At 58.4% G+C, this 15,055-nt stretch overlaps 2 protein-coding genes across 2 annotated transcripts; one reads left to right on the top strand and one right to left on the bottom strand.

Annotated features, from left to right (window-relative positions):
- Positions 1–2,088: 2,088 nt before the first annotated feature.
- On the bottom strand, positions 2,089–5,999 carry BESB_030790 (uncharacterized protein; the record flags this gene model as incomplete). The annotated part of the gene is made up of 6 exons (XM_029361747.1): positions 2,089–2,520; positions 2,886–2,967; positions 3,437–3,537; positions 3,747–3,812; positions 4,296–4,380; positions 4,999–5,999. The coding sequence occupies 6 exons, from the start codon at positions 5,997–5,999 to the stop codon at positions 2,089–2,091; spliced, it is 1,767 nt and encodes a 588-aa protein (XP_029215214.1).
- A 1,696-nt stretch (positions 6,000–7,695) lies between these two features.
- On the top strand, positions 7,696–13,802 carry BESB_030780 (uncharacterized protein; the record flags this gene model as incomplete). The annotated part of the gene is made up of 5 exons (XM_029361746.1): positions 7,696–8,931; positions 9,424–9,587; positions 10,140–11,323; positions 12,113–12,171; positions 13,473–13,802. The coding sequence occupies 5 exons, from the start codon at positions 7,696–7,698 to the stop codon at positions 13,800–13,802; spliced, it is 2,973 nt and encodes a 990-aa protein (XP_029215213.1).
- Between the last annotated feature and the right edge of the window lie 1,253 nt (positions 13,803–15,055).

The following is a 15,055-nucleotide window of genomic DNA, read 5'->3' as shown; positions in this document are numbered from 1 at the left end:
TGAGCGCTAGTCTCACAACGAGCCCAGGCCCTCTTAATCGAAAGACGCGCACCAGCGAACGCGGAGAGTGACAACTCGCGCGCCACCAAAGCGCAGTGACACGGTGTGCTCCAGTTTTGATTTCCACGGGTGTCAGCCCACCATGGATATTCTTACTATCGATTTCCCTACAGCAGAGTCGCGCAAGAGGATCTGCCTTGCCGTCCCTGTGACTCTGCCTATACGATACACGATCGGGCCAGAAAGACACACTTGCTACAGCAGACACCCCGGCTCGCGGATAACTGGTGGACGACAACGAACTGACGAACATCTCTGGGACTTACGGCAGCGTGTACTGTGGCACGGATCGTTTGTTGCAATGGTAGCGGTACCTTCACACAGTTACGTGCCTACTCGCATGCTGCGCCACTTCACAGAATACGTACCACTAGCCCACAGTGGTACTGGGAGGTATGTCCCGCTCTTTCGAGCAGGGCACACTACAACCGCTGCTGGCCTCCTGCGATCCTGTCTCCGTCTTACCCCACCGTTATGCCTGGATCTGGCGTCTCAAAGCCGAATCTACGCGGCCTTCAACCACATCATGTGCCTACGTCACCCTTCTGCCGTAGCTGCGATATAGCTATCGGCCAGTAGTCGGCCTCTTATAATGCTCGTTGCATATGCTTCCGTGTCTTTTGTTCGGTGTTTTGGTATTCTGAGGTGTTTCATTTTGCCCGTGCACGATTGGTATTGAGGCCATGCGGCTACGCGCCGAAGCGGATGCTTGCTTTTGTATCAAATCGACGATGTCTTTCAGACTCCCGGGTACCACAGGAAACTCTCTGCGCCGGTAGCCATGTATGCGCGACACAGTGGATCTGTTGGTGTACGCTGCGGAATTCGCTGCTGGCGTCATTCATAACGGACTCGCCAGCAATGGGGACGACCGTGAAGTTCGGGTTCCAGTCTTTGCCTTGCGCCCCGTTTCTTCAGGAACTGATGGAGTACTTGTCGAGTCGACGGGACGGGTTTCCCGTATTTGGACTCATACCTGCTGAACAACGCAAGTGACCAGTGCTCGACGATTAAGCAATGATGGGTTACTGTGTTGATGGTACGGACTGCCATGCATTGCAAAAAGGGTGGAGGGGACTGAAGCGTGCCCACGTACGCAACTGCCACACTTTGCGCGTGTGTAAGCGAATCGGCCGGTCATCATGGAGCAGGCATTCGCTTGAGCGCACGTATGTGGACAGCAACTGCACTGGTCTCCGACACGCACTACTAGCCGAGACAGAACGCCCCGCCTCTTCGATTCTGCCGCGCACGCGCCTGAGCGCGGAAAGTGCTCAACGGTGACCTCATCAACAATAGACACAGTGGCAGGGAGGGAGCGGGATGACAGTAAGCAAAGTCAAGTCAAAAACGGTGCCGTCAGAAGTTATCCCCACCGAACATCAGTGCGGTTTTTGCCCAGCCCCGGGCAGGTCTCCCGAGATGAAAAACATCCTAATCGGAATTCAGTATGGTTCTTCGCACGAGCTCGGAGAGCGGCGATGGCGAATCCGCAGAGGTCAAAATGCCAACGTCTACCGTCACACCGCTGGCGTGCGACATCCACGTGAAACACGGCACCTGAAAGGATATTATTGTATATAGCTAGCCGCTCTACGCTGCCTGAAGAAAATTCCACGCTGTGTATGGTAGTACGTTGCAGAATCCGTCAGACGTGGTTCCACTTTCCAGGCCCGTCCTCTGTCGATCCTAAGCGAGTGGTGGGCCTTGAGACGCGCGTAGAACTACACGCAGCGCTCTCAAATGCGCGAGTATGCCTGGCTTTTGTTGGAGCTTCTGGCGCACCCAGGGCAACCTGAATAGGATTCCTGAACAATTCTGTACGTGAGGCTCTCTTAAGGAGAACGGAGGAAAATCCCTCCTCTCCGCCCAGCAGAAGAAGGAGGCCATCTCTAGCCTTATCAATTCTGATCAATTGTGGACGACACGCTTCACTCAAGTCTTTCAAACACGGGGGAGGGGAAGCCCACGCAGATACCCACTCTGTAGTACACGAGAGCGACAGAAGAAATCATCTGGGAACCGGTGTCAGCGGTTTCCCTGGAAGTACCAAGTTGAGTCTTGTCGACTTGTACCTCGCTTTCGCAGACCGCGCCAGGACGGATCAGGGCCCGAAGACGCAGTGGGCTGATCAGAGAATGATAACTGCGTGTGCGGAGACGGCCCTGCGTCGAGGTCTCGGGCGCCCATGAGGCGGGAATCGTGCGTACGTCCAGGCACAGGCCCCTCTGGCAGCAGGGGAGTTGGCCTCGATGTATACGCGGATACCGCGGGATGGCAGTCTGGCGCAGTGAACTGCTGAAGAGCGCCGATGTCTTCTCCGATGTCGAAGCCTTCGTCCTCCTCTGCCTCCTCTTCTTCACTGTCTTCAAGAAGCAGAGCTGTCTCCCCGATAGGCCCATGCGCGGCGGGCAGGAGACACAGCTCTTCTTCGTTCTTCGCGAGCAACTGCGCCACGTCCTGAGAGAAACGTGCCCTCACAGAGCGGCATGCCTTGGCTGCATACACCAACCTCCCACTGACGCCCTCGCCATTCGCCTCCGTTCCCTCGTGCCCGCTGAGTGCCAGCCGTTCACCCCGCAAAAGGGCAACCCAGAAGTGGATTTCCCTCGTGGGAAGACGCCCCCCCCTGACCGAGTGCCGACACGTACACTGCACCAGCAGTGTACGTGTCGGCCACTGGCGCTGCGCCGAGTGCAAAACGTCGCTTTTCTCGAAAAAAAATGTGTAAACCCCCACCCGTCCAACATTGAGTGTGTGGTTGCGAGGCCCGGCCCCCGGCCGCAACCGGGATACGACAACCGGAACTACTAGTGTGGACACACCTTTTGCGTGAGACTCAGAAGATAGTTCACAGGCAGCGCCTCCAGGTACCTCTTCAGCCGGTGCTTGCGCTGGCGTTGCAGCCTGTCATGTCAGACACAGATTCGTCGCCCAACAAAAACACGTCCCTTTTCCTGCAAGTTCTTTATCAAACGGCTGAGCCCGCTTCTTCACAGCCGGCGCTCCGACGCCACATACTCCACAGCAAATCATATCTGCGCTCGCCTAGATACCACTGCGTGTACGAGTGGGTACCCGGCAGTCCAGCGGAGCACAGATGGCCCCACTCAAAGTCAGTTTTCAAAGGTGAAGCCGATGCACGACCTATACGAGAAGCGCCGCCGGACACAAAGAACAAGCTTTTCGTTCACACAGCTTTCTGATCCTCTCATGGAGATGCGACCCGTAAACGACTCATGATTCCATTCAGAATGGCATTACATTCTTAGCGGCTTTCTGCTGCCCCTCGCTTGCCCCATCTCTCTTGCTTCCGCGGCATTTGTTCTCCCTGGCCACGCTGTTGCGCCTGCTTCGCGCCGAAACCAGTCCTCACTTGACGGCAGCTTGCCAGGTGACGCGACAGAGATTTTGACAAACGGACGCCGGCGGAAGACAGAAGATCTCCCCGAGTTCAAAGTAGGAAAGCAGAAGACCCTGAAAACGGACAAAAAAATATATCCTGATTCTGGGTCCTGGCGCGAGCCGCCTGCCAGGGTGGACGGGGGGCGGGGGGGGGGGGGGGGGGGGGGGGGGGGGGGGGGTGGGAGGGGGGTGGATGACGCGCGAAGGTTAGAGGGTGCTCATGCTCTCGTGTGGGTTTCTAGTGGCCTGATATGATTGCACGATCTGCGATCGAAACGTACTTCGTTCATGCGAACGATGGCTGGATGCATCTTCGCCAACTTCATTTCCTCCAAAACCAGCATCGCCTGCCGCACAGCACACCACAGGCACGCAACACGATGAACAGACCAGACGCAGATCAGAATGCGGGTTCTCCGAGTTCACAGAGTGCGTACAGCGCCTATGCATCCTCCAGGAGGACACGCCGATGCAAAGACGCAGACAAACATATCGGTGCGCTCATGTCTGCTCCGTGGGAGCCACACAGGACCATGAGGGTACAGCTGCACGGTCACCCCCAGACGCCTCTCTAAAGAAACAATACATTGCGATTAACCCGTCCGGCAGGTATGCGTGTAGACCTTAGGCTCTGAGAATCGCGAGCCCCGGGCTTGCGGAGCCGCCGCTAGTCGCGAGCCTTCTCTTCGACTTGAGGATTGAATGCTACCGAAGGCGTGGAGCCGAACTCTGAGCGAATGATATTTTACATGCCTTGCGAAGGTGCAGAAGCAAGAGTCTTCCCACGGGAGGACAGCCGAGAATCATGCCGCGGGCCGAGTTCGGCTTACATTTTCAGATGGAGTGCGGTGCGACAGAAGATAATAAAAAAGTTTCAACGTGTATGTGACCTCATCGTAGTAGAACCCGCTCTGACTGAAACACATGCATCGGCGAACGAAATAACGAAATGGCGAATGAAAATCGGAATGGCAGCCAAGTCCTGACATCGGCTTCGCAACTGTAGAAATCCCGCGACCGCGAAATGGCCAGGCTCTCCTGCAGCCTCGATGAGGGGGCAAGAGGTCACACGCACATCTGCACACCAACGCGGCTGACACAGTTGCGGCGGGACGTGTGCGTGAAACACATTTACAGGTATGTATGAATAAATATATACAGCTATATTTATATCTCAGTACTTTCTAGATCTATATATACGTGGGAGTTCGTCAGACATCGTGTGCACCGAGATGTCGACTCGAACTCCCGACGTCGTCTGCCGCTCTGCTCATCCACACACTCAGACACCGGCGAGATCTCTAGCTGCAGGTAATCTCGCGCATAAGCCCCGCCGCTGCACGCGGGCGAGCAGCTGCGTACACGCCACTGTTTATCTCGCCCTTCATCGCAAACTCTGCGCAGGTTGCCTCACAGCACTGACACCGAGACGGCCGCTGCAGCAACCCGCAGCGGCCGTTTCGGTGTTCTCTCAGAATGCAAGGGGTAGAACCCTTGCATTTTGAGAACTGGCACACGGCGCCATCGCCTTACAGGAACTGAGTGAAAAGGCTGTCGACGAAGGCCCAGTTTCGCTTCGTGATGGCGTTCCAAATCTGGTGGTGAAACCACCGCCGCGTGTTGTGCATCTGCAGCACCTGCTTGTAGACCGCTTCGATCTTCCCGCGCGAGTCTCCTGCGTCCTCCGCCTCCTCGGAGCTCCGCACGGCTCGCCCCTCGGCCGACGCCGATGCACTGCGCACAGACGACGGTGCGCAAGAGAAGGCCCCCGCGGAAGAAGGAAGGCCCAGCGGGAGCGCGCCGCCATGCACCTGGATCGGCGTCGGCAGGTGCGGCGGGGGGCGCGCGAGCTCGCGCGCGTCGCAGTGTTGCGCGTTGCGGCGAAACGGCTTCGGGGGAAAGATGTGCACGGGGCGAGCACTGAAGAAGAAGAAAAGGGGGGCAGCAGAAACCGCGTTCCGGTCGCGCTCCGACGCGCAGCCGAGGCCGACGCCCATTGCCACCCGCAGACGCCCGGAAGCCATGGCATGCGGGCGGCGCAGCCACGCCGCACTCCACCGATGTTTCAGCTCCTCACGGGAGGCACCAGGCGCTGGACACGCGAGCAGCGGCGCCAAGGCGCGCGGGCGCCCGTCACCCCCCCCCCGACCCGCGCATGCGCTGGCGGAGGATGCAGCGCCGCAGAGGCCCTCGAGTCCCTCCGACCGCGACGCCTGAGGCGCAACAGCTACAGGGCGCGAGCGTGAGGGAGCCTGGCTGCGTGATGCCGCCAGCCATAGCTGCCTCCTCAACCCTAAAGCGGCAGGACGAGTCGGTGGCGTCGAGGGAGGCGCCGATGCATTGTCATTCTCAAAGTCTGAGCCGCGCGCCTGGCGGGTTGCCCGCCGCCGGCTCAGCAGAGACGCACGCGCAGAAAACGGAAGGAAAAGGACTGAACCGGGGAGCACTCCGCCGCTGACGCCCGCCTCAGCCCCGCACGAGCTAAAGCAGACGCCGCCTGCCTGGAAGGCCGTTAGCAGGCGAACGGGCGCCATGCTTTAGAAGCTTCGCCCGTCGGGGCGCCCGCTAGCAGCGGAATCGCGGGGTTTCAAGTCAGATTTGCCACTCTCTAATCAGCAATCGAGAAGAGAGCCAGGAGGGTCGCGGCCGCCGTCTCGACTTCGCTGCGTAGCCTGGGACTGGACTAGCCTCCGCCCGCGTCGTCTGAAGCGACGAGCACCTGTCGCCCGTCGCCGCCGAGGCTCCTCACACAGAGGCCACGAGAGGCATGGGGGGACGTTACCTCAGAGGATTTTCGTCGGAAATTCGCTCAACCCAAAAACCACACCTTCCAGGGGAGCCAAGCTTGAATCGGCCTGCTGAGGTTGGCAGGTCAGCGAAAAATCTACGAGACGGCCTCTAGAGTTCACCGCCGCAGAAGCTGCATCGCGCCTGGCCGCACAGCAGCAGCGCGAGATAGGAACAAGGTAGGAACAGAGAGAAGCGCAGGAAAAACCGAAGAACTCTCGTGGGCGCGGCGAATCGCGAGGGCAACGCCAGACTTGGTTAGGGCGCTGCTCGCTTGAGGGGTGACCGTTCGCCGCCGCGTTTCCGCAGTCCAAGTTCTACAGGAGAATCTCAGAAAAAAGGGAGACGTGTAATGAATACAGATCATCGATAGACACCATTTGCAGAACTGAAAGGGACTGAACAGCTTCCAGCAGCGCATCGATGCCTCATATCGAAATCGCGCATGTCACCAGCCCTGGACATGCGCCGAGCGCCATCCATATACACGGGACCCAACGAACAGAGAAAGAAGCTACACACAGACACTGCAGATTGTTAAAAGCTGCTGTGATTTTTGCAGAGGGGCTCCGCCGTTTTTTGGGGAGCCTTTTGATCTCTCTCGTAGGTGTGTGTCTGCCTTTAGGGCGACCTGACCGTCTCCCGACATGCGTTTTTTTTTGTTGCATGCGACCAGCTCACCTTGTTTTCGCGTACTTCTCTTCACCTGTTTTTGCCCGTGGAGCCATTTCAAGCTAGCGTATCGCCTCCCTAGCTCATCAAGAATTCATTCACCTTTGGTTTCAGTTTCTTCCGGCTCTCCATCGTGCGCGGTTTCCCCCGTGCTTCGCGCTGGCTCGCCTCCTCGACGACGCCAAGGACTCGTCTACAGTGCCTTTTCTGTCCACTCTCTCTCTCCCTCTTCTGCGCCTCTCCTTCACGCATATACCTTCCTTCTCCTCTCGTTTTCCTCTTTTCGTATCGTCATTCACAAACTTTTCTGCGCTGAAAAGTCCGCCAGTGGAGGTCTCTCTCGGCCGCGAGATACAACCCGTGTGTCTCCTCTCTATGTGGGAACGACAATCTAGATCAGAGCTCCCGAGATGAGTTGGCTGAGGGCACATGCGCCAGTCTGCGAGGCCAAGTAGACTAGAGAGAGTGAGGGCGAGCTTTTCAGCGCCAGGCTGATTGCGCTGACGCCCCGAACTAGGCGAGTTCGCACGGAAGGCGCCACGCGCGAAAGCCGCCATTGCGAAGACGAAACAGACGAAAACAAACACACCAGCGGTGAGAGCCTTGTGTGGGGCCAAGAGCGGGGAGGGTCTCCACCCGTTAGAGAGACGCCTGAGGCGTGGAGGACGTGGCGCCGCCGCTTTGATGCGGGGAAGCGGTTCAGTTAGAGGAAGAACGGAGATTAGACACACCGATTCGTTCAGCAGACCCGCTTTCACGGGCTTTCAGATCATGGAAGAGTCAACGCCGTCCGCGCCGCCATCCTCTGGGCGCGCGCTTTCTTCTCCGTCGGGGGGTTCGCCACGCGCGGTGGGTTCCCCACGGGAAGGTCTACAGGAGCCAAGCGAGGCGCGCAACCGCTCTCCTTTAGCCTTCTTCGTTCGCCACCAGTTCGGCGACGAAAGCAACCGGCGCATCTGCGCGCGAGAGTGGCGACACGCTGACTCGCCGGAAGATGCATGCGCGTCGGAGGGGGGGATGCGGGGGGCTGGGCCGGGCCGCGGGGGGGAGAAGGCCTGCAACAGAAAGCGCTCGCGCAGGAATAGGCACGGCGCCCGTGGGAGAGCCGACGCACACCACGCCGGCGCCCAGGGCCTTTCTACAGCCCCATGCGGAGACACCGCGGCGAATCCTTCGAGCCACTGCGCCGCTGAAGAGCCGCGGGGCGATGCGTCTCACTGCCTGCTTGACGCGCGTGCGGGAGGTGCCGGAAAGGCGGAGGAAGGGCGAGCGTCTAATCAAGGCGAGGAAGAGAAGGGCGCCGCGAGGGTGACCGCGCCTCTGGGTGCGCCAGGCAGTCTGCCGCTCTCCTCTGACGCGGCACCCACGTCTGGCGCCTCCCCCTGCAGCGCTGCTTCGACCTGGTCCTTCTCGTCTGCTCCAGCGTCGCTTTCTGCGTCTCCGCTCTCCTCAATTAATCGCCGTTTTTCGCTCGTGTATCTCCACCCCCACCCCGACGGCGTCGTCGCGGCCCTGCCGCAACTCTGCGCGACGGCCTGTACGGCCTCTGAAGTCCTCCAGGCGGTTTGGGGCGAACCCTCCGCGGCAGAGCGGCAGGAGGACGCGGCGGCACGCGCCGCGGCGCAGGCGGGGAGACGCGAGGAGGTTGACACGAGGCAAGCGCCAGAGGCGAGCGCGGGCGGTGGAGCGGAGAGAGGAGCCGACGGAGGGAAGCAGATCGCAGCAGAGAGAGGCCGCGAAGGCGATGAGAGGTTGAGCTGTTGTCGGGCGCAGGGTCTGGCGGCGGAAGGCAACGCAGGTCTCAGCACGAATGGGGCCGAAGACGGTCGACAACGGAGTGGCCTCTGCGCGCTGGTTCAGTCCTTGCAGGCGAAGGAGCTCGCCGACAAAGAAGACTGGCTCAGGAGAAGAATGACCGAAATCGGCGCCATGACCCCGGAAGCGGCTGCGGCGCTCGTCGGGCGACCCGCCGCCCTCTGGGCTGCAGCCGTCCACAAAATGATGGAGGTAGGGACGAGGAAGGTTTGGTCGGGAGGGGGGGGTGAAGAGAGAGAGACAGACGGAGACACCGACACACACGGGAGCCCTGCGCAGGACAGGTGCAGATTCATCTCTTCTCCTCTGGGCCCGTGCCGTCCTCAAAAAATACCAGAGTTTTCAAAATAAATAATGGGGTGTGGATTACCAAATTAAGACGACTTTTACTCTGCAAACAAACTGTTTTTGACTTTCGTAAAAACACTTTCAAAGGGGGCTCGCAGCCATGCATTTATCGAAGGACGCCAACCTTTGTTACAGCTCACGGTCGTTGGTTTTTTGTCTGCCCATGCATCGGCTCGCTTGTATCTTTTTCTGTGATGGGTGCCTTCGAGCACCGTCCCTGTGTCCGCGAATTACGGTTCTCCTGCGTAACTCTTAAATCCATATTTGAATCTGAGCCGGTTCGCATCGCCTTCCTCACGCTGTGGAAGCGTCTTCGCCTTTGTGTTGCGTGCGCAGGGATACGTGGAGAAGCGATTCCTCTTGCCGCCCGTGTGTCACGGCGCAGAGGAGGGGAAGCGACTGTCGTTGACGCTGCCGCAGGATAAAGCTGCCGGCCGACCCGCTGTGAGCTTGCCGCCTCTCGCACTAGCCGAGCACTACGTCTTCAGGCATTTCAACGGGTGAGTGAGACGAAGGGGTCAGACAGACGGGTCTCCGGAGTCGGAACCGGATCCTAAACCCTAAACGCTTTGCCGTCCGTTAGTGACTTACTTGCTCAAACGCTCTACAGTGTCAAGCACATCTAAACGCTAGGTGCATCAAGTGAGTGGATTTCAGCGCATAATTGAAAAACGAGAATACGCGAAGGAACGCGAGACTACCGAGCTCGCGCAGAGAAGGAGGGAGGGGAAGGGCAGGATAAGGAAGTGAAAGATAAGGAACCTCTGCTGAGTGGCGGATGAGCTCACTCGACGCCGAAGAAAAAAGGCAGCGTTACTTCGAGTCTCAGTGAACAGATCTCCCTGCAGGTTCCGGGCATTGGCGCCTTCCGCATGGGTAGGCATGCCTCAAGAATGACAGGCCCGCGTCTGCGCAAGCGAACTTACACACTGACCCTCATCGACACCTATATATATATATATAGTTATATGTATATATATATATCTGCTCGCACGTCCCTACGTGCACCAGTTTGCGGTGCCTAGGCCTCATGGTCGTGTTGAATTTCTCAGACTGGCGGTCGTCGGGCTCTCTGCGAAAGGTGTTGCTCCGACAGGCGGAGATGCAGATGCGAGGCAAGCCTGCACACGCGACGCGCATGCCTCGGCGCCAGCGGAAGCTCTTGAGCGCCCTCTCTCTTCTTTCAGCAACTCGAAATCGCCCGCGTCTGACGCGTCTTCCGCGCCGCGGACGCCGGGCGTCTTCCCCATTCCTTCGCTCTCTTCGTTCGGCTCTGCTCACGCCTCTCAGTCTTCGCCTGCGCGCGGCTACGAGGCATCTCGCCCGTGGTGGCGGCGCGTGCGTTTGTCGATCCGCGACGGAGTCCGGGCGAACTGCGTCAGCGGCAAGAGGAAGCGAGGCGCGTTTTTCCTCCAGGGTGACACCCTGGTGGCGATTCTCTCGTTCGAAGAGCGCGTGCGCTTCCCGCGGCATGCGCAGGGGGAGGACGGGGAATTCGGCGCGGCTGCCGCTTGCGCTGCCCACAAGCTCCTAAAGCAGTCAGGAGAAGGATGCGGCGGTCGTGTGGGCACCGAACGTGGAGACGCAGAAGCAGAGACCCCGGGGGGTGCTCCAGTCGGCGCAGAGACAGACGCGAAGACGTGGACTGCTGGTGCAGCGGCCCAACGAAGCAACGCGGATACCAGAGTGGAAAATGAGCTTGATGGACAGGAGACGCGCCGAGAAGGTCCACAGACAGCAAGTGCAAAGAAGGGCGAAACAGCGGACGTGCACACTGGGAAAACGGAGAGAGACGCTGCGCTTTCGTTGGGCGCAGGCGAATCCGAACGCGCCGCAGGCTCGACGGCATCCTCGCTGCGGCCTTCACCACTCCCTTCTCCGCCTCCAAGGGCTCACGATGAGAAGCCGCAAGAGGCGAGAGAGCCTGAGGACGAAGCAGCCGAAGGGGGAGGGCAGGGCGAGGGGAAGGATGCCAAGATTAAGGCGAGAGAGAGACGCCGAGGCGGCCGGAAGCGAAAGTGGTCGCAGGCGGCGGAGACGGCTTTTTTCGCCTCAACGGAGAGCGCGCAGAAGCTAGAAAACGCAACTGGCCCAGCGAGAGGAGACAAAAAGACAGCAGAGGAGTCGCCAGAGGGAGAGGACGGACTCGAGGAGGAAACGAGAGTCGAGGTGGACGAACAAGGCATTCAGTGGCAGTGGGTGCCTAGGCGGCTTCCGGTCTACGCTTGCGTTCGAGGTGCGCTCTTGCTTCAATCAATCGACGATTCTGCTTCTTCCTCTGCTCTACTCTTCTTGTCCGCCTGCTTCGCGCTGCTTGGCCGTCCCTCGATATTTCCGCGTGTGTCTCTCCTTTCTTTGCCTTCGGCATCGCCGTTGTTTGAGGAGCTAGGCAACCCCCCACTCTGGTTTCTGTCGTAGTCTTGTATGGTACAGGAGCTTGCGTATGACTGGAACTCGACTGTGCTGGTAGCTGTTTTCGTCTGGGTGGACTCTGTTTCACGCAGTGCAGCTGTTGCTTTCTTTTGCTTCTGTTCGACATTGAAACCCGCTTCTGCTCTACCCCCCTGGTGTTAACGGGGGTGCCTCCCGCTGTAGCCTCCTTCGGGTTCTCCTGTGGCTCGTGGTGTCTTTTGCCGTATTTTTGTTGTGCGCATTCCTCTAGAGCGTCCTTTCGTCGCTCGTCACGCGGGGTTGAACCAATTCTAGAACAGTGTCCCTGGTCCCTGCAGCCAACCTACACCTTTCTGGCAATTTTCGGCGCTAGGAGCTCGAGTTGACAGTCCGTTCGTTTTCTTCTTGGCGCAGACGCGATGAAGTTCAGTACCGTTTCCCGGTTGGATGGCGTACTCGAGATTCCAGTTTGTGGCAGTGGTCTCTCTGTTGCATAATTCTCCCTATAAGGCGCCAGCTCGCACGCATTTTAAGGAGCCCACTAGTTGAGACGGTGCAGTGAAGCTTAGGTCTTGCAGAAATGCTCTGAAGCAGTAGCTCGATCTTTCACTTTGTTCATTCTTCCTTTTCTCAGGCACGCTTATTGAGTTCAACAACGCTGTAATCGAACGGCCGGAACTCCTCCTTTCCCAGGTTAGGGTGGGATCACAGCCGGAATGCATCAACTGAAATAGCTCGACTCTTCCACTCGTCTGCACTGCGCACGACTGTTCCGTCACTCTGTGCAGTTTTTGAAGGTATCCCTGTTTCAGCACTCGTGCGTTCAATTTTTTTCCTCCCCCCCGCCGCCGTCCCCTCTCGTTCCTTTTCTGGGTTTGTATCTATTCAGTTACTCGTTGCATTCGGGTTCCCCGCCATCAAAGCGAACGCCACGGTAGTTTTCCTGCATCGTTTCAAGCGCTGATTGCTCGACTGTGACCCGACGTCTCGACCAGTCCGCGCCCTCTCTCTTTTTCCCTTCTTTTTGCGCGTGCGAGGGCGCCAGCGCCTTTCTTCTTTTTGCGTTCGGCGCATGTCGAGGCGTCCGCAGCTGGACTTCTGCCTCTGCGGCCACGTCTGGTCCTTTTTGCTCGTTTCTGCTTGTACTGTATCCGCTCCTGTCTAGTTGAGACGGTAGAATTCACTGCCCTTAACCGCCTGCATCTGGCTTTGCAGCCTAGTGCAGCCTGTTGTCTTCAGCCCGAGCGCAACGGATGGGTAATCATTCTCCAACTTGCGAAACGCGATCAAACGCATACGTTCACCGCAGCGTAGCCCCCCTCCCCCCCCCCCCCCCCCCCCCCGCCGCAGTCCGCTGCATCACTGCGCCTTTGCAGTGGGCTTGAGTCTGCGCCCATCTCCTCCGCCTGCCTCGTGAGGTTCGCCGCCGTTCCCTTCGTCAGAAGACTCTCCTCTTTTGCGAATCCTCGGTCCTCAGGTCGCCTGCAGGGCCATGAGCAGAGCTGTGGACTTCAGTCAGTCAGTCCCCCCTTTGTGCGCGAGATTCGCGCTGTTGTCTACAACGGTGGCTCAGTGCCATCTACATTACGCGTTTAGATCTAGAGCGTGTTCCACTCGGAATTCTTTCGCAGCGTTTCTCCATAGCAGCTGCTTGGCGTCCGCCGACTTTATACGTGTTCAGCGTTTCCTGCTGGAATGACACTGTGGTGAGACTTCGCGCGTGGCCCCCTGGGCGGCGCCCTCCTTTTTTCGCTTTTTCCCCCACTTTCTCGTGTCTTGCAGGGCGTGTTTTTTTGTCACATGTAGGCATTTCTGCAGTCTTTTATTAAACTCTGTCGTCATTCGCAGTTCCCCCGCCGGCAGCGTTCGCGAAAATGCCTTCCGTGTCACTGCCGCCCAGCGCACAGTGGAATTTACTTTGCCCTGCAGAACTCTACACTTCTAGTGGACTTTACTTTGCCCTGCAGAACTCTAAACTTCTTTTTGCACTGCAGAACCCTGAACTTTCTTCTGCGCTGCAGAACCCTGAACTTTCTTCTGCGTTGTGGTACCCTGAACTTTCTTCTGCGTTGTGGTACCCTGAATTTTCTTCTGCGCTGCGGTACCCCGAACTTCCTTCTGCACTGCAGAACCCCAAAGTCGCCGAAGGCGTGGCCCGAACAACGACCCGCAGCCCGCGGCTCCCGCCCTCTCAAGTCAAAGGACATGACAGGGCGAAGTCCATGGTAGTCGCTTTTTTCAACGAGCCTACAAGGACTTTTATGCTCGAAAAAAACCGTTTGGGGGCAGTCAGGTTGTGCGTCAGCCTGATAGATGCCGCATAACTATCGTGAACAGCGTGCCGGAGTGAAGCTGGAAAGCCACTCATGGCAGAATTTTTGTCCTTAACGGGGATGCCTGCTTTCACGTTCACTAAGCAACGCAAAGGAGAGGAGGAGGCATGCCTCTGGGGAAGGCGGGTAACGCCTCGTGAGCTGCGGAAAACGTTTCCTCCACAGAAATTGCGATGTGGTACAGAACAGGGGACGACGGCGTTGACAGAATCTGACAAATACACGCAAATATGGAGTAGCTTTGACAACCGGACAAGGCGTACGACGGAATTGCACTGCAACACGCATCCTAGAAGAGTGCTACTGAAAAAAAATGAGACGCACTCAACAAAACATGTCACGCTGTTGGAAAAAAGGGGAGAGAGACTGAACGCGACGACAATCGCTGCGCTGTGATGACGACCCCACTCTCCCCGTGTCAAACAAAGAAAACTCCTTGAAAAGCGCGGAGGCTCGCGCCGCCCGACGACGCGCAACGCCGGTGAAGATCACTCTAAACGGCGAGCTAGCGAGAGGAGATACAAGCGGAAAGGAGACCACAAGAAACAAGCGGTGGCGTGCAGTATGTTCCGTTGAACGGGAAGCACTGTCGAGAGACAAATCCGTGGCGTGTCTTCTCGGCGACCGCAGCCCTTTCTATTGGGCGTGAGTCCCGAAACCGCGATGGCGCACCCGCTGACACGCAGCCACAGCTTCAAACACTCCGTCCTAACCCTAGTGGGCGCGAACCTAAAAAGCGGCGAGGCGCATGCTCGCCGCGGAAACTGAGACCGCGACCCCTCTACCGTCCTCCCAACTTTTTCCGGTTCCCGCCCTCTTGCCTCCGCCACCCCCCCCCCCCCCACCGCGCCTCTCTGAAGACGAGGCACTGGTGTCGCCCTCGCCGTTTAGGAGGCACCTGCGGGATCAACGGCAGAGTCCCAAACTCTCCCCTTGCCAAGCCCGAAACAGGGCCCTCTGTGCATCCACCGTGGGCGACGCTGCCGACAAGAGCATTCATGGAGACAGCGCCGGTACAGGGCACATTCAAATTCGCGCCGCTGTCCACATTGAGGGAAACCCGCCACCTCTCCGCGGAAACATTAAACGTGCGCGGAAAAGCTACGACGCGATGGGAGGGCCCCAAGGGCCGGCAGGAAAGGCGGCTATCTGGTCTTTTGGGCTCGAACGGCTTGCCGTTCCTCAACATGAGCTGCGCGCCCGCCTTGAGACAATGGCGAAACTGAGGGGAGATCTGAGCGGCT

This window comes from Besnoitia besnoiti, chromosome XIII (genome assembly GCF_002563875.1).
Source record: "Besnoitia besnoiti strain Bb-Ger1 chromosome XIII, whole genome shotgun sequence".
In the NCBI taxonomy this organism is placed as follows: domain Eukaryota; phylum Apicomplexa; class Conoidasida; order Eucoccidiorida; family Sarcocystidae; genus Besnoitia; species Besnoitia besnoiti.
This window is presented reverse-complemented; position numbering and strand designations above follow the sequence as displayed.